General features: G+C 46.1%; 1 protein-coding gene across 4 annotated transcripts in view; it reads left to right on the plus strand.

Moving 5' to 3' along the window:
- The window catches only part of LOC306706731 (nuclear receptor coactivator 2-like), a 46012-nt gene that overhangs the window by 17658 nt on the left and 5517 nt on the right, over nt 1-22837 (plus strand). For 3 of the 4 annotated variants that reach the window (XM_079173903.1, XM_079173901.1, XM_079173902.1), the window contains 17 exons: nt 4128-4242; nt 5191-5363; nt 8406-8509; nt 9661-9838; nt 9925-10098; nt 11890-11991; nt 12105-12245; nt 13408-13555; nt 15000-16155; nt 18198-18444; nt 18535-18744; nt 18903-19091; nt 19184-19292; nt 19440-19596; nt 19792-20112; nt 21685-21762; nt 21890-22316. In XM_079173903.1, the coding sequence (XP_079030029.1) occupies nt 5282-5363; nt 8406-8509; nt 9661-9838; nt 9925-10098; nt 11890-11991; nt 12105-12245; nt 13408-13555; nt 15000-16155; nt 18198-18444; nt 18535-18744; nt 18903-19091; nt 19184-19292; nt 19440-19596; nt 19792-20112; nt 21685-21762; nt 21890-22316 (3823 nt within the window). In that variant the 5' untranslated portion in view covers nt 4128-4242; nt 5191-5281. The remainder of the gene's footprint in view (nt 1-4127; nt 4243-5190; nt 5364-8405; nt 8510-9660; nt 9839-9924; nt 10099-11889; nt 11992-12104; nt 12246-13407; nt 13556-14999; nt 16156-18197; nt 18445-18534; nt 18745-18902; nt 19092-19183; nt 19293-19439; nt 19597-19791; nt 20113-21684; nt 21763-21889; nt 22317-22837) is intronic. The other variant, XM_079173904.1, reaches the window with a different exon arrangement.

Below are 22837 nucleotides of genomic sequence, written 5' to 3' on the forward strand. Positions count from 1 at the left end.
TCGATCCTCGGCTGTAATGCCTTAATGGCCGGTCGGACCCTCCGGCCCCGTCTCTCGTCTCGGGCTCAGATTGTTATTAAATGGCTTCACTTTGTGAAGCTCTCGGCCGCTCTGATTGTGTTAGTGCCGGGCTGAACGGGGCTCATTAGTGTTAATTCATCGTGTGTGTGTGGGGGGGGGTGGATCTACTTCAGACATTGATTTGAAATGTTCAAATCCTCCAGGTTGAGTTTAGTGTGTGTGTGTGTGTGTGTGTGTGTGTGTGTGTGTGTGTGTGTGTGTGTGTGTGTGTGTGTGTGTGTGTGTGTGTGTGTGTGTGTGTGTGTGTGTGTGTGTGTGTGTGTGTGTGTGTGTGTGTGTGTGGGTGGGTGGGTGGGTGGGTGGGTGGGTGGGTGTGGGTGTGTGTGTTCACATTCTGCCATGGCTTTCATCAACTTCCGAGGTCTTCCAGTTGGGCTCATCATGAGGATGTTATCTCCAGCACTTTGAATATTTAAAATGTCTAACTTTGTGTCCAGTGTTTCTGAACTTTGTTTAATTGAGTTCTGAGGAGTTTTGGTACAAACTCATTCATGCTTTGGTAATGTGCAGCTTCAGGGAGTACTGAAGGGTGAGTCTAGCTACAATATTATCCAACATCCATTGTGATCCCACAGCGGCACAAACACTCGCTCCACATGACTTAAATACTTCTAAATACTGTTTCTGTTGGTCGTGAATATGTTTCCATCTCTCTGACAAACCGACCATAAAACATTACGTTAAAAAGCACCTTTTAAAATGATCTTTTTTTTTACTTTAGTGACTTGATACAACTAGATAAAGTTCACACAGAGAATTGTTTCGCACAGTTCGAACACTTGAAGGGTGTTATTTAGCAAGAAGTACACCTAACTTCAACTCGAGTATTTTTATAATATTCAAAAAGGAAAAAGGACACACCTCAGTCCTCTAGATGTCTTCCTGTACAAAGCCAGTGTCTCTGACCGGTGGAGGAGCAGCTTGAAAAGGGTCGTGCAGTTATAAATGGACGGAAATGTCTTCAGCCAATTATTGGTGACAATATGAGCGTGTGTGGAACACACAGTGATCATGTGGAACACACAGTGATCATGTGGATAGGTTGAGTAGTTTCAGTCAAATCATTTGCACACTGTACACTTGATGCCGTTGCAATATCTAATAACAAACCTGCCAGTAAGCACCTGCATGCAAATGATGTCCGTGCTAGTGGGAGAAGCTTTTTCTTTTTGACTTTGCAGAACAGTGAAACGGAGCCGTGAGCAGATCTGTGAGGCTGTACTAAAGTCTAACATGCTGTCAATGACATGCTAGCATGTTGATGTTTACAATGTTCACGTGTTAGGTGTAGCGTGCTAGCATGATAATACAATGAACCCAAAGTACAGCTGAGGCTGATCACTACATTGGACAAATATGACCTGACGCTGGGTCTAAAGATAAAGAGTCATGGGTTAGTTATTAAAAGGTTATCGGAAAAAAAAGAGTTAAATGAACCAAACTTCATGGCAGTCCGTCGTTACACTTCATCATCAGCCGTGAATGTCAACAAGATATTGTGCCAATCCTTCCAATAGATAATAAATAATGAAAGCGTTGACCGGCTGGAGGAAAAAACCGAGGATCACCAAAGTTGTGAGAATCTTTATCTTGTTAAGATCTTTAATATCTGGTCAGGATTTCATGCCAATCCATCCAATAGTTATAGATATTTCCCTGTGAAGGCGGTGGACACGTGGAGCTGCTGGCACAGCTAGACCTCCGGTGATGGAGTTACTAACTACCTGACTGGTGAAGATAAACAGTGATCATTACAGCCTCCTCTCTTGGTGTAATTAGGCCATATTCTCCTTCCTCCTCAGGCCTTATTATTCAGAGCAACAGATGCCCTTCTTCCCCTTCTGTCACCCCCCCCTCCCCCCATCCACCCTCTTGGCTTATTTTACAACATTTCCTCTCTCCGGCTTGCTGCCTCTACGTACGCGCCAATAACCCTATTGTTCACACGTTTTGATTCTTTTCCTTTCTACATTTCCCTTCCACTTGACCTCTTTGGATCCATTGTTTCTCTCTTTCCTTCCCTCCCTCTCCCTCTCTCTTTCTCTCTCCCTCCCTGTTGTTTTTCCTCTCTCCCTTATCCCTCTCCCCTGCCTTCGTCTGCTCGGTGTCAGCTGTTATGTAACAGTCAGGTGGTGAGCTGGCCTGTTGACGGGCCTTAAAGGACCAGCGTCCTGACCGACACGCTGCCAGCCAGACCCATCTTTGTGTGAGAGATCGCACGCAGAAGTAAAAAAGATTTGTTCTGTTTCACTTTGTAATCTCGTTAGAAGATAATCTGTCTTTTTGTTTTCCTAAACATCTGTTTAGTAAACGGCTTAGTTGAGAGAAAGTCATATCGGAAGAACAAGCTTAAGAAATGTTGGAAATGATTTTAAACTGTATGTTTAATAACGAACATTAACTGACTGCTGCGTGTATTTATCTCCCCGACGTCGGCACGATTCACTCAGCAAGAGCACAAATAGCTGCTAGTGTTGTTTTCAGCACCCTTTTGGATTTCGTCATATCTGAATCCAAGAAGCAAAAGTGAAGCTCTTTTCACCAGATGTCCAAACATATTCTTGGCTATTCGCAGGGCTCAGCAGTAACAGTTGCCATTTTCAGGAATTGGCAGACAATTCTTGGCCTTTGGTTTCCGTCACTGGCAACTACTCTTTAAGAAAAAAATAAATAAATAAATGAGGACAGCAAACAGCAAAATGTGCACCCCAAAATGCATCAATTTTGGAGTTTTTTGTAGCATTAGTGATATTTGAGTCCAGACAAAGCTGCATGTGCTTTGGCGTGTTTACTCGTGTCTGCACAGGCTTCTCTTTCTTGACTGGGGGGTGAAAAGTTCTACTAAACCGTCAACATCAATGTGCAAATTGATTGATTGACAAAGAACCAGATGAACCTGAACAGACAACTAATAGGAAACGTGTCGAGTCGTGAGAGGCGAAGTGTCCCGAACCGAAAACGCTACTGTAGCACCGCACACTATCATAATTACTCCAAATATAAGGTGACTAAAAATGTCTAGAGGGACGAGAACGTGATGCCCTTTGAGTTGATCCCTGACACAGTCGGGTGCTTTACATGTGTTGATACCGGTCATAATAACTGAGGATGAGGCTGGTAGAGATGCTGAAGGTGTGTTCCATGAACCCCAGAGAGAGCGGCTCAGTGTGAGTGTTGTCATCAGTGTTTGGTAGAAAGGTGGAGCAGCATGAGGGGACCATATGCTGGAGTCTCTCTGCCAATATGTGTTTTTTTTCCACCTTTTTACTTTTCTTCTTTTCATTCTTACGCAATACATTTAGCAACAAAACATCACGGCTCTCCAGGTTATGTGTTCTACTAACGACCGCCTACTTAATCACCAGAAAATGTTCAAATGTTCACTCCATGAATTAGCTATTTCTAACTGAAGTAATTATTACACCTACTGTATTCCCACTGGGCCTCCCACATATTGCCCTCGGGCGCTTTGCGGCGCTGCATTGTTGTCACGAGCACACCTCCTTGTTTGATTATGCCTCGTTCTAATAGGTTGTGCACATCTTCAGCACATTAATGGCTGCCTGTCTACACAGCGCTGTGGTTAATAACGCTGTGGAGAGTGGAGAGGAGAGCACTCTTCATTGTTCATTTCCACGGCGCTCTGTTGCACTCGTGCTGCATGAAATTAGTGCATCTAGATTAAAAGCATCCTCATAATGGCCCGGTCTGTAGCCTGATGTAGACGCATCACGAGTTCATCAATAGACCGTGTGGATGTCTTTAACACCACGAGCGTTAGGTGCACATTTACACCGGAGTGAGAGTGTTGTGGTGGCTCCTTGGCTTTGCATTGTAGCAGTTGGTGTCTAAATATTCGTATGTCGGGCACCTCCGGTTACTGATCTGCATTAGCGTTGTTCAAACGGGTCTACAGTTGTTCCTGTTGCATTATAACACCTTGTTCTCCTCACATGGCACCGCGTTTAATGTTTGAATTTCCTTAAATATTTTTGAAATACAGCTGCTGGTTAATGGTCTCTTTCATGTTCTCTCTCTCTCTCTAGGTGCTGATATTTGCTGAAGATGAGTAGTGGGGGGGGGAAACACCCCGGAGCCCCCCAGAGGGGGAGAGTCTCTGAAGAGGAAGGACTGTCAGCCGGACCTCCTGCTGGGGCCCAGGTGAGGACCTTCATCTTCAGTCCACCATCAGTATAGAGCACTAGATCCTCACATCAACACATCTACAACTAAAGCTTATCATAAACACCAGGAGCTTCACACAGTGCAATCAGTTATCATTATTATTATTATTATTATATTATTTATTTGTTCAACACCGGTATTTCTGCACACCTGCAGGTAAATCATTAATACAGCCCAAATAATAATTATTTTATTTAATTCTTATTGATTCCTGTCTTTGATCCTTGACTTACTATTTGAGTGTGAAAAGAAACACAAAAATGTCAAATAAGAAAAAAAAAGCTTCAATTTATTAGTTTCTCTTTTTTAAATAAATGGCGAGACTTTCAACGGCTCTTTTCATAAACAGGTTGTTATTAAACTTTAATTCAGAAGTGAGAGTAAATGCAGAGAGAGAGAGAGAGAGAGAGAGAGAGAGAGAGAGAGAGAGAGAGAGAGAGAGAGAGAGAGAGAGAGAGAGAGAGAGAGAGAGAGAGAGAGAGAGAGAGAGAGAGGAGGAGAGAGGAAAGAGGAGAGAGGAGAGGAGAGAGAGGAGAGGAGAGAGGAGAGAGAGAGAGAGGAGAGAGAGAGAGAGAGAGAGAGAGAGAGAGAGAGAGAGAGAGAGAGGTGAAATGAGTCGATGAAGAAAAATGCTGCTGCAGCATTTTTACCGGCGACAGTTTATTTAAGGGCCAACGAGTCGTTGTGCTTTGAGAGGATGAGAGGATGAGAGGATGAGAGGTGGAGGTTGTAGTGTGACAATGTTCCGAGGGTGCGATGAGGACATGTGGATGTCGTAGTGAGCTTGTTAGTGAGTTCGCTTCCTTTCAGAGGGAGCAACTTGATGTAAGAGTGAATCAAAAATACCCAAAGTTACCCTAAAACCAGAACCGCTTCTCTCAAGTTTTGTTGTTAAGTTTTTGACAATATCTTCGTCCCCCGCAGCCCTAAGAGGAGCACGGAGAGGAGGAACCGGGAGCAGGAGAACAAGTACATCGAGGAGCTGGCCGAGCTGATCTTCGCCAACATCAACGACATGGACGACCTCAACGTGAAGCCGGACAAATGTGCCATCCTCAAGGAGACGGTGAAGCAGATCAGGCAGATCAAGGAGCAGGGTGAGGGTCCTCTGTGCCTCCGCTCGCTCGTGTTCATCACACTTTTAGACAATGAGGCTGTTTTGGGGTTTTTCTTTCAACAGGCAGTCAGCTCAGAATCTATTTCAGCGGAGCAGAGATGAGTTCAGAAGTTTAACTTCTCACAGTTGTTGATCTCTCTGAACTGTTTCATGATGAAAGAGAGTCTCTATTCACACCCTCTTTTCTCTCCTCGTTCCCTTTTCTTATCCTTCTTACATCCTTCCTCAACCACCTTTGTCCTTTCCTCTCTTCCTTTTCTCCTGTCTTTTTCTTCTCTCTTCTTTCTCCTTTCCTATCGATCCCTTCTCAACGATATTGGTCCTTTCCTTTCTTTCTTTTCCTTTCCTTTCCCCTTCCCCTCCATCTATACTTCCTCTCCTCTCTGTCTCTGTCTTCTCTCCTCTTTCCCTTTTCATTTCCATCTTATATCCTTCCTCAACACCCTTTGCCCTTTCCTCTTGTCTTTTTCTTCTTTCTTTTTCTTTCCCCTCTCTATCGCCTTTCTCCTCTCCCACCATTCTCCCTCTTCTTAATCCCCATTTTACTTTTCTTATCCTTCTCTTACCCTTCCTCACATCCATCCATTTTCCATTTCAATTCCTTTTTATTTTCTACACTTCCTTTCATTTCCTCTCCTCTCTCATTTTCCAGTCCATCATACATCCCTCCTCAACAATAATGGTCCTTTCCTCTCTTTCTTTCCTTTCTCCCCTCTATCTCCTCTTTCCTCTCATCCTATGCCTCCTCTCGCTCTCTTTTCTCCCGTCTCTTCATCGTCCTAACTCTCCCTCCTCTCTCTCTCTTTTCTCCCGTCTCTCCATCATCCTCCCTCCTCTCTCTCTCTCTTTTCTCCCGTCTCTCCATCATCCTCCCTCCTCTCTCTCTCTCTTTTCTCCCGTCTCTCCATCATCCTGCCTCCTCTCTCTCTCTTTTCTCCCGTCTCTCCATCGTCCTCCCTCTCCCTCCTCTCTCTCTCTTTTCTCCCGTCTCTCCATCGTCCTCCCTCTCCCTCCTCTCTCTCTCTTTTCTCCCGTCTCTCCATCATTCTCCCCCGTCTCTCTTTTCTCCCGTCTCTCCATCGTCCTCCCTCTCCCTCCCTTTTGTCCCTGCGGTCAGCCAGTTGGTGTCCACGTGTTTGTGTCTGAAAACAGCAGCTGAATAAGCACACACGGATAACACACAAGTCACACAGCTGTCTGCTCCACTTCAGAGTTTTTCACTAATGCGGTGGATGTGACACAAAATGCACTGATACCAAACCAGAGTCGTATAGAAGTCACATAACGACAGAAGCCAAAGCAGCAGACGCGTTGAAATCACTACGGCATAATAAATAATAGATGAAAGGAATCACCAGCTTTCTTTTGTGCAGCAGAAAGGTCAACCTGTGGGAAACTAGAATAACAACGTTCAGAGAACACACACACACACACTCACACACACACACACACACACACACATAGAGGAAATCAAATGGTATTCTGCATCCTTGTGTGTGTGTGTTTGTGTTTGTTTGTTTGTTTGTTTGGCTCCTAAGTTTAACTGCGGGGTCATATTATTCTCAACTCTGCAGTTGTCGCTATGGTCAGACCGTTTGAAAGAAAATAGTAGTTTCCAATAATAAATGGTGTGTGTGTGTATATGTATGAGTGAAAACTTGCATGAAAAGGCGGTAATCTCCAGTTCTGAAGAGTTAAAAAGTGTTGAAAGCTGCATTCTCTCTAGTGTCCACCAGGGGGCGACTCCTCTTTTTGTATAGAAGTCTATGAGAAAATGACTCTACTTCTCTCTTGATTTATTACCTCAGTAAACATTGTAAACATGAGTTTATGGTCTCAATCTCTAGTTTCAAGTCTTCTTCAATACAGCATGATGTTCATTTAGTAAATGATGGTCCATTTAGAGTCAAACAGACCATAAAGCAGGGGATGCTTTAGGAAGGGGAATAAAACACATATCTTTTAGGTTATACAGCAGAAACCGAATAAGGGTTAAATTGAAACTGTTGACTGTTCTTTTTTTTTTCTCCATTTAACTTGTTATGAAGTCGTTGCAGCTGTGAACATACAGAGGCCAAACCAAGGGTCCACAATGATGTCGCATGTGTAACTTGTTTGTCTTTGTTTGTTTGGGCTTTAAAATATCATATTTATTGATTTTAAAAATGCACAAAAAACTGCATACTGCAACTTGAATACCCTCTAACCTACATGAGGGCCGCTCCAGGCGCCGCAGTGACAGGGTTTGATGACTCTGTACAGCTCTGGTCCCACAACAGGAATGTCAGCTATGTGGCCTAATGGGGCCAGGGGAGGCTTAACAGTCCAGTGGTGCAAGCCAGGGAGGAGAGTGGAGACCGGCCTCTTATATGACCGTAAATGTGTGTAATGCGCTGCTCATTAGTGTGGCGATACCTGCTCTCCGTGACATATCTGGCACTCAAACCTCTGGGTTTGACAGAGCATCATCACATTGGTGGACTTTCCAATTCATGTCGTCAGTGACAGAGCATCACAAAAACAACTGTCAGAGATTGAGACCATAAACTCATGTTTACAATGTTTACTGAGGTAATAAATCAAGAGAGAAGTAGAGTCATTTTCTCATAGACTTCTATACAACCAGAGGAGTCGCCCCCTGGTGGACATTAGAGAGAATGCAGGTACAAAGACTCCTCCGCATCGGCGTCACTCCGCAGAACCGAAGGTCGTTACCTGAGTCCACCATGTTGCACAGCCGTATTTCTACAGTAGCCTCGAGTGGACAAAACAAACACTGACTCCCCAACTACCGCTTATCATCATAGAGAAGGAGAAAGATATTTTGGAGATTGTAACTTTAACTTTTGACACACCATTTCACCACATCATCAACTTCCAAACTGAAAGCGACTTTCATATGTGTTCTTTTACTTTTAGTTTATGTTGTCTTCATACAGAGAAGTTCATTTTAGGAATTGTTTGCAAACTCTAAAAAACAGAGACATCTCAAGTGTTTCATGCTTCTCATTGTCTTCTTCAGAAAAAGCTCCAGTGGCTGATACTGAGGAGGTGCAGAAGGCCGACGTCTCCTCCACAGGACCGGGCGTCATTGATAAAGACGCCCTCGGGCCCATGATGCTGGAGGTAGGTTCAGCCACAGCAGACACAAAACAGTGACACCGGGACTGAGTATTGAATACTGTAACTGACCCACTTAGTAGCAGTCACAACTTGACACAACAGAGGCAAAGAAGTGACGGGTTTGAGTTAAATAACCGGACGTGTCAAAGATGCAGCGCTACACCACCACCGCGTGTTGTTGTCTGACAGATTTAGAGCTGGTGGAGCGTCTCTCTGACTTTAAATGGCGCTGCACTTTACAATAACGCAGAGAGATAAGAGTTCCTCGGGCTAGAGGCGATGCCATCATCGAGCCTACTCCAGTGTGTGTGTGTGTGTGTGTGTGTGTGTGTGTGTGTGTGGTGACGTATAACATGCGACCCAATGAGGTATAAATACCTTCCTGAAAAGCCAGATTAGCAAAAGATGGGTGGAGCTTGACCACACGCGCACAAACACACACAAACACACACAAACACAGACTGTCTATATATAGCTTTCACCAGCCGCGACGTTGGCCGAGGTGTCTGCTTAGTGATAAATATCATCCTGGACAGAACCCATTCTATTCTATTCTATTCTATAGAGGCGTCAGGGCAGACGTACAGCAGGAGGCTTGTGTAGACAAATCACAGTCACAGTGAAAGAAAAATACACACACACACACACAGGAGCTTGCCTTACCTTATACTTTGAATTATAATAGCACGCTGCAAGTTACTGCTTGGTCCTTTTCTTTAAATTACATTTTTTACACCGAGATTTATTTTGACAATTTGAAGTACACATTTGAAGCATATTGCTCATATGCAATCACAATAAATGGTAAAACTGTAAATGTATTTATAGCAGGTAGTTCTACTTTCACATTCACTTCTATTAATGGAGTCTAATTAGCTTTGGGTTAAGAGTTCAGATGGACTTTAATTAACACTTAATCTTCATCCCTCTTACCTCATCTACCTTTTGTCTTCCCCTTCCTGCTGGCCTTCTACATCTGCTTCTCCCTCTACCATGTCTTCTTCCTCCTTCCTCCATCACTCTTTCCTCTCACTTTCTCCCACTCTTCTCTCTATTTTCCACCTCTTCTGTCCGTCCAACCATCTCTCCTTTCTCCTCATTCCCTCCCTCCATCTCCTTTGTCTCCCCCCGCCTCCTCATCCTCGCCCCCTCAGGCCCTCGACGGCTTCTTTTTCGTGGTCAACATGGAGGGCAACATCGTGTTCGTCTCGGAGAACGTCAGCCAGTACTTGTTCTGCCAGCAGGAGGAGCTGATGAACACCAGCGTCTACAGCGTGCTGCACGTTGGAGACCACGCCGAGTTCGTCAAGAACCTCCTGCCCAAGAGCCTGGGTAAGAAGCGCAGAAGCTTCAGCTCTTTTTATTCATTAAACATGCCTATGTTGACTACCTCCTCTTTATTTACTGTCATCCTCCAGTCAATCATCGCAGCGGTGATTCGTCCAACAGGAACAGCCACACGTTCACCTGCCGCATGTTGGTGAACCCTCACAGCGACGGCGAGGCCCGGCCGGCGTCTGAGCAGCAGAAGTACGAGACCATGCAGTGTTTCGCCGTCTCCGAACCCAAGTCTATCAAGGAGGAGGGGGAAGGTATTGACTCTCTGTCTGTCTTACTTTTACTGTTTTACTCCATGTTTGTTGATCGTTATTTCAAGGTTCAAGGTTCATTTATTGTCATAAAATATATTGACATGATGTTTTGTTTCTCTTTCTGTTATGATTTCTTTCTTGTATGTTGTTATTACCATCTTGTCCGTGGCTACATCTCTCTCTTGGTCTTCCATATGGATTTAAACTTTTCTTCTTTCCCATTTTCTTCCATATTCGATCCTTCTTTTGTTATTTCCACATCGCCCTTTTGTGTTTCTCTGGCTGCGTTTGAAATTGCATACTAATCATACTAATTATAGTGTACATGTGAGCATGTAGTTTGTGGATTTTTGTATACTGCATTAGCAAGAATTTCAAAGTATGTGATGTGAGCTTACTGGGAGAACTGAACCATCCCCAAAATGCATTGCAAAAAAAAGAAAATCCAAAAGGTGAACTGACGTTTAAAATAAGTCACTGTTGGATGAAATATTACAAATGATGGCGAGTGACATATATAATGTACTATAGGAAGCATATTTAATCATTTCAATTTGCCTCAAAATAATACTGGATAGTATTAAAAGTAATGAATCATGTAATTCAACGGTAGCTCATACATGTTCTGTATTTCTTCTTCCTCCATCTTTCCCTCTCTGTCTTGACTTCCTGTCATTTTCCCGTCACTTTCTCGCTCTCCACTTCCCGCGGTCTCTGGCGTCCTGTCCTCCTTTCATCACCACTCCTCTCGACTTTTTCCTCCCATCCGCCCGGAGAGACTAATTAGCGCGTGGCACTTTGTCAGCTTCCCATCTCATGTTATCACACACATACACACTCTGGGGGGAAAAGAATCCGTCTGGCACTCTAATTTTAGATGTCTGACAACCAGATATTGTGCTAATCTCTCCCCACCGACAGGAGGAGGATGTCTGCTGGACAGATTGAGGGTGCAGGTTGAGATTGAGGTTTAGGCTGAGTTTGATTGGGATCGAGAGTTCTTGATATCGATGTTGAGGCTGGAGTCAGTGTTCATGCTGAGTTTGATTGCAATGCCTCAATAAGTGTTGAGGGGTAGCTGTGAGAATAAAGCTTCGGTAGTAAATTAGGTTAAAACTGTATTTAAGATCGTTGCGAGGGCTTAAGATGGTGTAGGTTGTGATTTATAGTTCAGTGTCAATGTTGGTGGGAAGTAGTAACAACAAACACTTAAAGACACACACCGAGTGGGTCACCTGTAAGGGCTTAAACTCCCACCCATTGATGGGTTACTGAACGGGCCTTACTGGCACAGGCCCAGGACCACAAAGTGTCAGGGGCCCCCCGGGCCCTCATTGACAAAATGAAATGTAAAAAAGACACCAGGAAGAGATGCAAAATGACCACAAAGAAACACAAAACGACAACAAAAGAGGCACATAAAGACTACAAAGAGACCACAACAGCTGGTAAGCTGTAAAAACAACCTCAAAGAGACAAATAGGTACAAAACAACTACAAAGACACACAAAACCACCATAGAGAGATGCGTAGCAACTTCAAAGTGACACAAAATCACAACCGAAAAAAAGCTAAACAACAATAAAGTCTGTGAGTCTTTGTCTTGTGTAGGAGAGGTGGTGGGTCCAGGGGCCCGTTGTCTCATAATCCATCCATGGTCCCACCAAAGGAAATTGAAATCCCGTCTCTTCCACCCTACTCTTCAATACATGTTGTGTCCCGTTGCATTTGGGTATAAATGTAAGTTTTAGTGAAGGATTATTTTAAACCATGCTTTTTCCAAACATGCAGATTTCCAGTCATGTCTCATCTGTGTGGCAAGAAGAGTCCCCGTCAAAGAGAGACCTGTGATGCCCGCCTACGAGAGCTTCACCACGCGACAGGACCTTCAAGGTAGGACTGGACCAGGAGGTTCTACTGTGAATACGCCGTCTGATCAATTAGTTAAACTTAAACCTCTAAAACATGACAGTGATCTGTTAACGTCGGGTCTTCTACCTGTCCAGGTAAGATCACGTCGCTGGACACCAGTCTGCTCCGTGCGTCCATGAAGCCGGGCTGGGAGGACCTGGTTCGGCGTTGCATTCAGAGGTTTCACCTGCAGAATGACGGGGAGATGTCCTTCGCTAAGAAACACCAGCAAGACGGTGAGTAAGACGACTCAGAGCTCACCCTGCAGCCTGTAACGGACTTAAACATGATCATTTAGAGACCAAAACCTTTTCCTTATTATTTGCTTTTGGTAGCTGAATTCTTTTATTTCTCTTTGACACATAACATGAAATGACTACAAAGAGACCAAAGCAACCACAAAGAGATGCAGAACAGCTGCAAAGAGACACAAAGAGACTCTGAAAAGAGGAAAAACAACCTCAAAGAGACAAACAAAGACTACAAAGAGACACAAAACAACTACAAATTGAGGGTAAAACAACAACAACAGACATGAATAACTACAAAAAGACGAAAACAATTTCAAAGTGACCCAAAATAACTACGGAGAAACGCAGAATGCATACAAAAAGACACAAAACAACTTCAAAGACACACAAAATTAGCTTAAAATTCTTTATTTTCTGAGGTTGAAGTTGGACTTGTTGAGAGTTCAGTGCTTTAGAGTTTATATGAGGAATGAATTGTAGGAAAAGCATAATCTACCTAAAATCCATGCTGGAAGGGATAGTTCAGACTTTATGATGTGGGGTTGTATGAGGTACTCATAGTCATTGTATTACTACAGTAGATGGAGGTCAGCATGGAGAAACAGACAGGAGTATAACAGTTTAATTGTACACTATATTTAGAATATTGTCACCTTGCTGTCAGACGGCTCTTTCCGACATGGAACTGAAGCCGGTATCTATGCTCTCTTCAAAGACACAAGACTCCATCAACAAAAACAGACATTTTACCTCTCAGAACATGGGAGTTTCTGCTCTACCTCTGCCTCGATTGGTTAGTTAGTTCGTGTTATTGGCTAACTTAACACAAACAAACAAACCCCTCGAGGCAGCGGTGGACCAGCAACGCCCGTGTTTTGCGAGTTAAAATTACTGTTTTTGTCAAAGGAGTCTGGTGGCTTTGAAGAGAACACAGATAAAGCCTTTAGTTTAGGGGAATCGAGGAAAACATTCTAAAGCGTACACTTAAACTAATATCGGGTTTTTTAGGAGTCTAAAATACGTTTTTCTGCTGCCCTCATCCCCAGTAGTTTGCCCCCTTGCTGGTAGTCCTGTCTGTTTCTCCAAACTACATCGGAGCAATGTGTTACGATGCTGAAATGTCGTTCTCTGTCCGTCTCTTTTGCAGTGTTGAGGATCGGCCATGCTCTCAGCCCTCTGTACAGATTCTCCCTGGCTGAAGGCACCATTGTCTCAGCTCACACCAAGAGCAAGCTGGTCCGATCTCCAGCCACCAACGAACCACAGCTCTACATGTCCCTGCACATCCTGCAGAGGTACCGGCCTCTGTCTCTACCGCTTAAAGTCTAGCTGTCTTGCATGAGTCTCCAGCTTGGTCCTGTAGCTGCCACTCAAGGCCACCAAAGTTGCAAAGTTTGGCTGTATCTCCTTAAAAACTGACTTTTCACTAATATGGAGAAAACTATTATTTTAAGACATAATGACTGTAGTTACATAAGAAGATAGAAGTCATTTGCAGCATATCTACATCTACGTACATGTGTGTTCTCACATGTTCTCTCTCAATGTTCACGGCTTTCCTCTTGATTCGGACAAAGAGGTTCAAGAACAAAGAGCCTCTTATTCCGCCGCCATACGTATTGAACAAAACTGACACAAGCACTACCAGCCAGTCCAGTGTACAGTACCTCCCTCCCACCGCTGAGAGCGACTACGACTCAACCATCGCCCAGCCTTTTAGTGTGACCATTCAGAGGCAGGAATTGGACAGCGTTCAGGAAACAATGCCAGGGCTGTTACCCGGAGCTTCGGGGCATCAATGGCGAGCACTTGGCCTTTTCTACTTCCACAAGTTTCACATTGAAAATTATCGCTCCAGCACTCAGCACAATGAGAGCTTTGTGTGTTTGGCGTGGGGCTGAGGCCGATCCTTGGTTGAAGCTCTTTCTGTTACAGCTTTAGGCTTCTTTACAACTTTGTTTTCTCAGTTGTGTACACTGTTTCAGAGCTGCTCTCTGTTCTACTGTATGAGTCACGCAACCTTATCGTGGTGCACTTTTTTTATTACCGAATACAAAATGATATTCTCTATATTTACTGAAAAATACTCCCGATTATGTTCCGTCACTGCATTGATGTAGAATTGTTCACGTCCGCACTGCAATGAATCTTAGAAGCGCTAAGTTTCCACACCTCTAATGCACAACCATAGACGCGTAGTCGTCGTGACGTCACCCATTGGTTTGAGGACTGACGTTTTGAAAACCTTGAGTTCGGCGTTTTGGTCGTCGCCATCTTGGCTTTTTGCAACCAGTCAACAGAGGTTATTCCATATTTGGAATGCGGAGGAGTGACGTAGAGACGCCGTATATGGCTCTGTTAGCGGCAGAGACCTGTCAATCTCAAGGTAGCCCCGCCCTAAAGCATCCCCCGCTTTATGGTCTGTTTGACTCTAAATGGACCATCATTTACTAAATGAACATCATGCTGTATTGAAGAAGACTTGAAACTAGAGATTGAGACCATAAACTCATGTTTACAATGTTTACTGAGGTAATAAATCAAGAGAGAAGTAGAGTCATTTTCTCATAGACTTCTATACAACCAGAGGAGTCGCCCCCTGCTGGCCATTAGAGAGAATGCTGGTTTAAGACACTTAAACATTGGCTTCAATGTCAGAACAGGAGGTTGCCGCCTGTGTACAACCAGCATCCCCCTCCAGCAGGTCTGATTCTTGTATCTGTTTTCTTTTCCTTACAGGGAGAACATGAGTGGCATGACTGCAGACATGCCGGGCGGTCAGAGCATGACTAAGCCAATGACCCCAACCAGTGCGAGCGGTGCCTCCCCTTCCCCCGATGCCAGTGTCACCAGCAACACGCACCACTCCACCACGCCCTCCAGCACCCCCGGACGTGGTTTTGTAGCCGTGTCGGGTCGGGCGTCCACGCCTCAGGCGCTCAAGCTGGGCAGCCCTTTGGCCCAGGGAAGCCCCAGCGTCACGTCAGGCGCCATGTTGTCTCCTCGCCATCGCCAGAGCCCCAGCATGGCGGCGAGCAGCAGCAGCAGCTGTAGTAGCCCTCACCTGCAACATCCTCCTGGTTCTTTCTCCCCTGCAGCCGGACTCCACTCGCCAGCATCCGTATGCAGCAGCACAGGCAATAGCCAAGGGTTCAACTCCCTTAGTGCATTGCAGGCTCTCAGCCAGGGCCACAGGGTTTCCCAGGGACTCACCGAGGGGCAGCAACCAGAGTCACCTGACAAAGAGAGCAGTCCCAGCTTAGAGGCCGACTTGCTGGGAACCTTTGGGGAGCAGCAAGACTTGCTGTCCCCAAACCAGGACGGAGAGCAGGAGAAAGAAGGCGATAGCTTCGAAGGTAATGGAAGCTTAGGGGAGCTGGACGACGCCCCAAATCGCCTTCTGAACACAAAGGGGCACACGAAGCTGCTCCAGCTCCTCACCACCAAATCAGAGTCCTCTGATCCTTGCTCATCACCCCCGCTGGGGGACGACCCGAACTGCAAGGACCAGCTGGGCGGGATCGGGGGTGTTGGTGGTGCTGGGCACAACAACCACTCCACCTCGCTAAAGGAGAAACACAAAATTCTCCACAGGTTGCTGCAGAACAGCACCTCGCCCGTGGAGCTGGCCAAGCTAACGGCGGAGGCCACCGGCAAAGACCCCGTCGGTCCCGAGTCGGCTTCGGGGGACAACGCGGCCGCCCTGGGTGAGCTCTGCCCGAAACAGGAGCCGGGGAGCCCCAAGAAGAAGGACAACGCGCTGCTGCGCTATCTGCTGGACAGGGACGACAACGGCATCCTGGACAAAGCCATCAAGATGGAGCCCGGAGACGGACCCCAGCTGTCCAACGTTAAGACCGAGACGCAGGAGGCAGACTTCAGCGTGGCGGAGCAGGTCAGTGTTGTCGACGGTAATATGAGGAATCTGTCAGTGCTTCTCAATTGTTGAAAGTTATCTTTGCCTTTTTTCCTGTTGGCAAAATACTTCCCTTAGTAGAGAATAAGCATGTGGAGACTGATCAGAATCCTCTTGTTCTCCCTGTGCATGTGAAGAGTTCTGTCTGTTATGTGTGAATAAGAATAATTAAGCAATCTCTCCACTTAATAAAATAACATATGGAAAGCTCAACACCTTCAAAGTGAGAACCCCAGTCTGCTGACACCCGGTGTCTGAGTCTGTCAGACGTGCGATGACTTCCTCGCTAGGCAGCCGATGGCGGTGCACTTCCTGCAACACGAGATGCTCTGGCAAGAGAGCGGCATTTAAACGTGTGTGTGTGTGTGTGTGAGTGAGAAAAAGGGAAACACCTGAACAGGTTAAGTGTTCAGCTGTGTTTGAAACATACAGGACGCTCTTCCAGGAATATCAGAGGTGTTGATGTGGCTCAGCGTGCAGGTGTGTTTGCATGCGTTTTAATACATGCATATGTATATCTGTGTGTACTGTGGCTCTGTGTATGTTGTACTTTGTGTGTACAAACCTCCTGGGAGAAGTGGAAGATGTTAAATTCTTGGTTTCAGCAGCACCAATATTACAGAGCGGAGCACTCCCTCTCTCGTAGCAAAGCGTAGCCGGGTCAGAGTGTTGTCAGGCGTTGATGTTGGTTCCAGGAAAGGAGCTGAAGGAGCTGAAGGAGGACGCCTGAGGTTCTGAAGTCTTGACGTCCTCCTGCTGTGCCTCCGGACAGCGGAGGCTGCTGCCGGCATGAGGAGGTGGCCATTCAGTGGCCGGACGGCTGGGCTTTGTTTTGTTTGTAGAATTAGTTGACGCTTTGTCGAGCCAATCGTGATCGTGCCAGGAACGTGCTTTTTTTATTTTTATTTCTTTCTTCATCTGAGGTTGAGATGATATTTCAGAAGCAATGGTCGACACAGTGTTGGTGTCAAATCCTAGTTGGACTTAAAGGTAGCACCAGTAAGGTGTGGTTTGCTGCCTGTGATGCCTGTACGTCTGAATGGTGAGATACATCGGAGGCTCTTCACATGACCGGCAAGTTCTTGGCCTATCCAACAAAAACTGGATTTTGAAAAGTTGGAGGGGTCCCCACACGTCTCCATTTGAAAGTATGCCCTTGATATGTGGCCATGTTGTGTTCACTGTGCATGTGTGTGTGTGTGCATGTACACCCAGGCTACACAGAGCAGGGACTGTGTGTCTTACTGTACATCACACATGACCTCATTAGTGCTGGCAGTTTATTTTTAGCTCCTCCTCTATTCATCAGCCAAAAGGCCGCAGGACTGTGTGTGTGTGTGTGTGTGTGTGTGTGTGTGTGTGTGTGTGTGTGTGTGTGTGTGTGTGTGTGTGGTGTGTGGTGTGTGGTGTGTGTGTGTGTGTGTGTGTGTGTGGCGGGTTACATTACACTGTAAGGGGGGTGAGGGGGGGTTTCTGGATCAGATTTCTTGTTTTCATTATATGCAAGTTTCTTTGGTTCATTTTTATGGTTTTGTTTCGCTCCTGATCCATCGTACCCTTTAGTTATAGAATATCTTATTCTACTTTTAATGCATGTTTAATATGATATTAACTTTAAGAGGGATAAAAGTATTTGTACCAAATAGTTTGAAGCAACTGCAACCTTTAACGAGTACTTAAGACGTTTTTGACGTTGGCACCTGAACTGAAAGCTTCTCCGGTTCTATCAGCTGTGAGAGCCTTGATCTTCAGAGGCACGAACACGTTTTATAAAGTGCTCCCTTCTCTTATCGTGCATGTGCTTTAAAGGTACTGTGAGACATTTTCAACTGGTCATCTGAGTTTATAATAGATGTTGAAATAAAATACCAAATTCAGTGGTATGTCCGGATTCACATCTATGTGATAGAAATCTACATTTGCAAAAATAAAAAACAGGATTTCAAGCTACAATCCAAAATGAAGTAAATGTCATGTTTTTCTCTTCTGATCCTGATCCCCCCCCCCGTGGCTGCTCTCAGACCAGTGAGCTGGAGGACCTGCTGGAGGACCTGCAGAGCGGCGGCCAGCAGCAGCTGTTCGCGGGCCAGCCGCCAGTCAGAGGACCAGCCTCCTCCTCTTCGTCCTCCTCTCCCTCTGTGGCGCCTGGTTCCTCTGTGGACAAACAGAGCATCATCAGTGACATCCTGCAGATGACGGACAGCAGCGGCGGCGGCGGCGGAAGCCCCCCCAACCAGCACAGAGCCTTCCCTCCCATCAGCCCTGCAAGTACGTCTGCAAACCGTGTGTTTGTGGAGACCTTCATCACATCTTTTGTACAACACTATATATATATATATATCGTCTTCCTCCCCGCAGGCTTTAACAGTGCCAGGCCGGGCCAGCCGGGTCGAGGTGCTCCTCCGGTCAGGATCGCCTCCCTGGACAGCAGTGTGGGCCCCAACCCCAACGCTGGCAGGCCGTTCCCTCCTCAGCACAGGAACAACGGGCCCTACTCCTTACTGCAGCAGCAAGGCATGATGGGAACCCACGCAGGCATGACCAACCAGGCTGTGATGGCCACTCCAGGTCAGGCAGGAGGAGAAATATATCATAAAGATACAAATATCTTTTTCCCCTGTTGAAATAAGTCAAGCAATGCAGACTCGAGATCATTCTCTAGTAAGGTTTTAAGATTCCGTATTGTAAAGAAAAATGACTCTAATAATCCGTTTTCATCGAATCAGGCATGCTGAGTATGCGAGGCTCCATGCAGCAGGGCTGGGGTCCCCAGGGGCCCATGGGGGGCACCGCGGGGCCGATGATGGGCCAAGGGGTCGGGCCGAGTCGGATGGTCCCCAACATGAACGCTGCGCTGCACTCGAGAGGCCCGGCCGGATCCAGAGCCATGGTCGGCATGCAGATGATGAACAACGGTGAGAGGACGAAGAGGACGAAGAAATAAAAGTCACAGAATGACCTCAACTCTCATCAAAACTCACATTTTATGTTTTTCGACCTCTTTCAGAGATGGAGATGGCGACGCCCGCCTACACTCAGCAGCACGCTCCACCCAATCAGACCGCACCGTGGACAAACCGAATGATCGCTGTGGATCATTATGGAAACCAAAGCAGGTGTGGCATTCGATGCGTCCTCCCAAAAATCATGAATATGAGTCTCATGGAGAGCAGAGTTCAGATGTGGGCTCTGTGTGTGTGTGTGTGTGTGTGTGTGTGTGTGAGTGTGAGTGTGAGACAATAACAAACCGAGATACCTTCCAGGCCACCGTACGGCGCCCCCCAGGAGGACGGGATGCGGTGCTGCGAGGGCCCACCAGATGAAGGGGCCCTGCTGAACCAGCTGTGCTCGGTGTTGAAGGACTACGAGGGTCTGGAGGAGATCGACAAGATGCTGGGGATCCCGACTCTGGCTGGACAGGTGAGCCAAGAATCACCGGAGCAATAACGGGTCACTTACGAAGTATTTCAACGGACGTTTTACTTTGGAATTTACCCATTTAAGTCTAAGTGTAATCTAGACTCCCGGACTCATTTCATTACGTCATCCTAACGGCTTTATGTTATTGTCAAAAACAACACAAAATGATTGGTTTCCGGTCTTCCCACCCTGCAGGGTCCCATGTCGGACCAGGACCAGTACCTCGGCTCCTCGGACCCGGCGGCCAACATGAAGCATTTCCTGTACAGTCAACACTACGGCGGCCCGCCGGGTTACGGCGGCGCGCCTCCCGACGGCGGCTTCCACGGCCCGTCTGTGAGCGGCCACATGGGGCCGCAGAGGATGCCGCCCGCCGGTTACCCCCCGATGATGAGGATGCCGGGCGGCGCGGGGTCCAGGCCGGTCGGGATCCGGCCGGGGGGGCCCGGTTCAGGAGTGCCGCCTCAGCCCAACAACCTGAGGCTCCAGCTGCAGCACAGACTCCAGGCTCAGCTGGTAGGCGGCTCCAAATGTTTGAAATCAGTCTTCAACGGTATCGTTTTTGATTTAGCTTCAGTTTACAATATGTTTCACTGCTGAGTCAGACTAACGCACCAACACCCTGATGGAGACAGTGAAGGTTCAAAACACAACTTAAAGAACACGTTTTTTCTAATACAATCACAATCACACATTTTGTCTCTTCCTCCCTGAGACAAACAGTCTTTCATTTGATGTTAAATCCACTCGCGGCTCCAGACACACCTGGAAATCTTTGTTTAGATCTAATCAAGCGGCTCATTTCCATGAAAAATGAGACGACGTCGTCTTATTCGACATTGAAAACGAAGCCGTCTCCTTTTTGCTCTTTTTTTTTTTCATGTTGCGTGTAACTCTGCGTCGTTGAGTTCAAACAGCAGAGAGCCAGAAAGGAACAAATGTGCTGCAGCTTTCTGCCTTCATCAGCAACTCCCTGCTGCTGAGACACTTAACAATGAACACACATGACATGTGCGCACACACACACACACACTTCATACACTCACTCATAAAGATGATTGCATACACAGACTGCACCCTTTGTGAGTGACCCCATTTCCCCGTAACGCTCCTCTTAGTGATTGTGTATTCAGGGTCTTTATGTTCTAAAACTATATTTCTCTGCATGTGTTTAAATTCATGTTTTGATCATGTTGAGCGCACGTTTGCCTTCTTTTCATTTAGTTTTTATCGTCGTATGTTTTAGGACTACTCGCTGGTTCATCTTGAGGGGGTTTGTCGCAATATTTCGATATATAATAATTCACCACAAGGGACTTACTCCTTACTCTATTTATATATATTTAATCAAAGACTGCCACCCGGTGGAGACCTGAGGGAAAACAGCTGAAACAGCACTGATGGTTGAGCAGCGAGTTCAGACTGTTTAGGTTTGAACACTGACAACATGCAGTGTTAAGCAATTAAGTTCTTAACTTCCCCAGTTTATTTCTTACATTAAGACAACATATCAGTTCATTAGAGGAACCTATGGAAGCAAAAATAAATAAATACAAGATTTCATTTTCTTTTTGCTGGCTGAAAAAAAGGAACAAAAACAACTGATTGTTATTTCTTTTTACTTTTTACACTTTTGGTCTGTAACCATAACACTGACCAGATGTTTCCAGCTGCTATAGAAAGTCAAAATTATGAGATACTTTAACACAACAGTCGTAGAAGCAGCTCTTCATCGGTTACTCTACATTTGACATATAAATGGATTGTGAGTACATTGAAGACTTCTTTAAACGTGACTTTACAACACATGACATACTTCACGTGCTTTATGTTTCACATGGATTGCACTGAGCAAACGCACCCTTGAGTAGAATTTTAAGCAAGAAGCAGCTCTGGAGTATGAAGAATGGTAGGAATGGGCTTCCATAGAACATGCCAGATCACAGACTTTGTTAACGTTCATAAAGTGAGGAGCCACGCTGGTGTTTTGAAGCTAAATGTATTAGTTTGTCTCTTGAGTGTTTGTTTGCTGTGTCCCGTAATCTCCCATTGAGATAAATAACGTTCTCTGTCCGTCCCTCCGTGTAGAACCGCCAGCCAATGGTGAACCAGATGAGTGGAGTGTCCAATATGAATCTACCTCTCAGGGCTAATCTACCAAACCAGGTCAGTCTATGTGTATGTATGTGTATATATATGTGTATGTATATATTACTTGTGATTGTCTTAAATCCCTCCTCCCAGTCCTCTTTAAAGCACCCGTCACCTTACTATTGTTTTCTTCTTCCTGCAGGGAACCCTCAACGCTCAGATGCTGGCCCAGCGTCAGCGCGAGTACCTCAGCAACCACCTCCGCCAACGCCAACAGCAGCAGCAGCAGCAACACATGCACCAGCAGCGCGCCATGATGATGCGCACTCAGGGCATCAGCATGCCGCTCAGCGGGGGCTCCGCCCCCACGCCGATGCCCGTGGGCGGCACCAACCCGCGGCTCCCGCAGGGCAACCCGCAGCAGTTCCCCTACCCGGCCTCCAGCTACGGTACCGGCCTGCCCTCTCCTCCTCCGCCTCCTCATCCCGGCTCCTCCAGCCCCTTCTCCTCCCCTCTCTCCCCCAGCCATCACCTGGCTAGCCAGGGCATGATGGGAAATGTAGGCGGGCAGTACGGCGGGGTAATGAGTCCCCCGTCGCAGCACAGTGCCTACCAGTTCAGCAGTTCAGGTATATAATCAGAGCGCAGCGTGTGTCAGTACTCGCGTCATAGCTTCGCTGTGGTGGCGGCAATCAAACATAATCATGTTTGCTCAGACTGTTTGTCCTCTCAGGTCGATGTGGATGTGGTTGAAGGTGTTATGATGACAAGTGTGTTCTTGGGCTGGATTTGTTTTTGTGTGCACATCAACAAGGTTGCATAAAATGTTTTCACTGACTGTCACGCTCCGATCTCTCTGTGTGATTACAACAACGCTCACTAACCAATCAGCAGACAAACGTCTTTCTTTTATTAGTCGACTTCATGCGTCTTCTGTCACGTCGTTGTTTAATGAACTCTTAATCCTCATTTGACTAAAATACAAAACAGATTCTTTTGGAGCTCTTTCTAAAGGGAGACAGAAAAGGGTCCTGAGGATTTTCTACCATCAGTTTGACTGAGATGCACATTGAACTTGTTGTCTTCGTGCTGTTGGTTGGTCTGTTAATTGTAGAATTACCTTAACAAAGAACAGAGAACAAAGAACAAC

The sequence above is a fragment of the Pholis gunnellus genome, assembly GCF_910591455.1.
Source record: "Pholis gunnellus genome assembly, chromosome: 14".
NCBI classification, from domain to species: domain Eukaryota; kingdom Metazoa; phylum Chordata; class Actinopteri; order Perciformes; family Pholidae; genus Pholis; species Pholis gunnellus.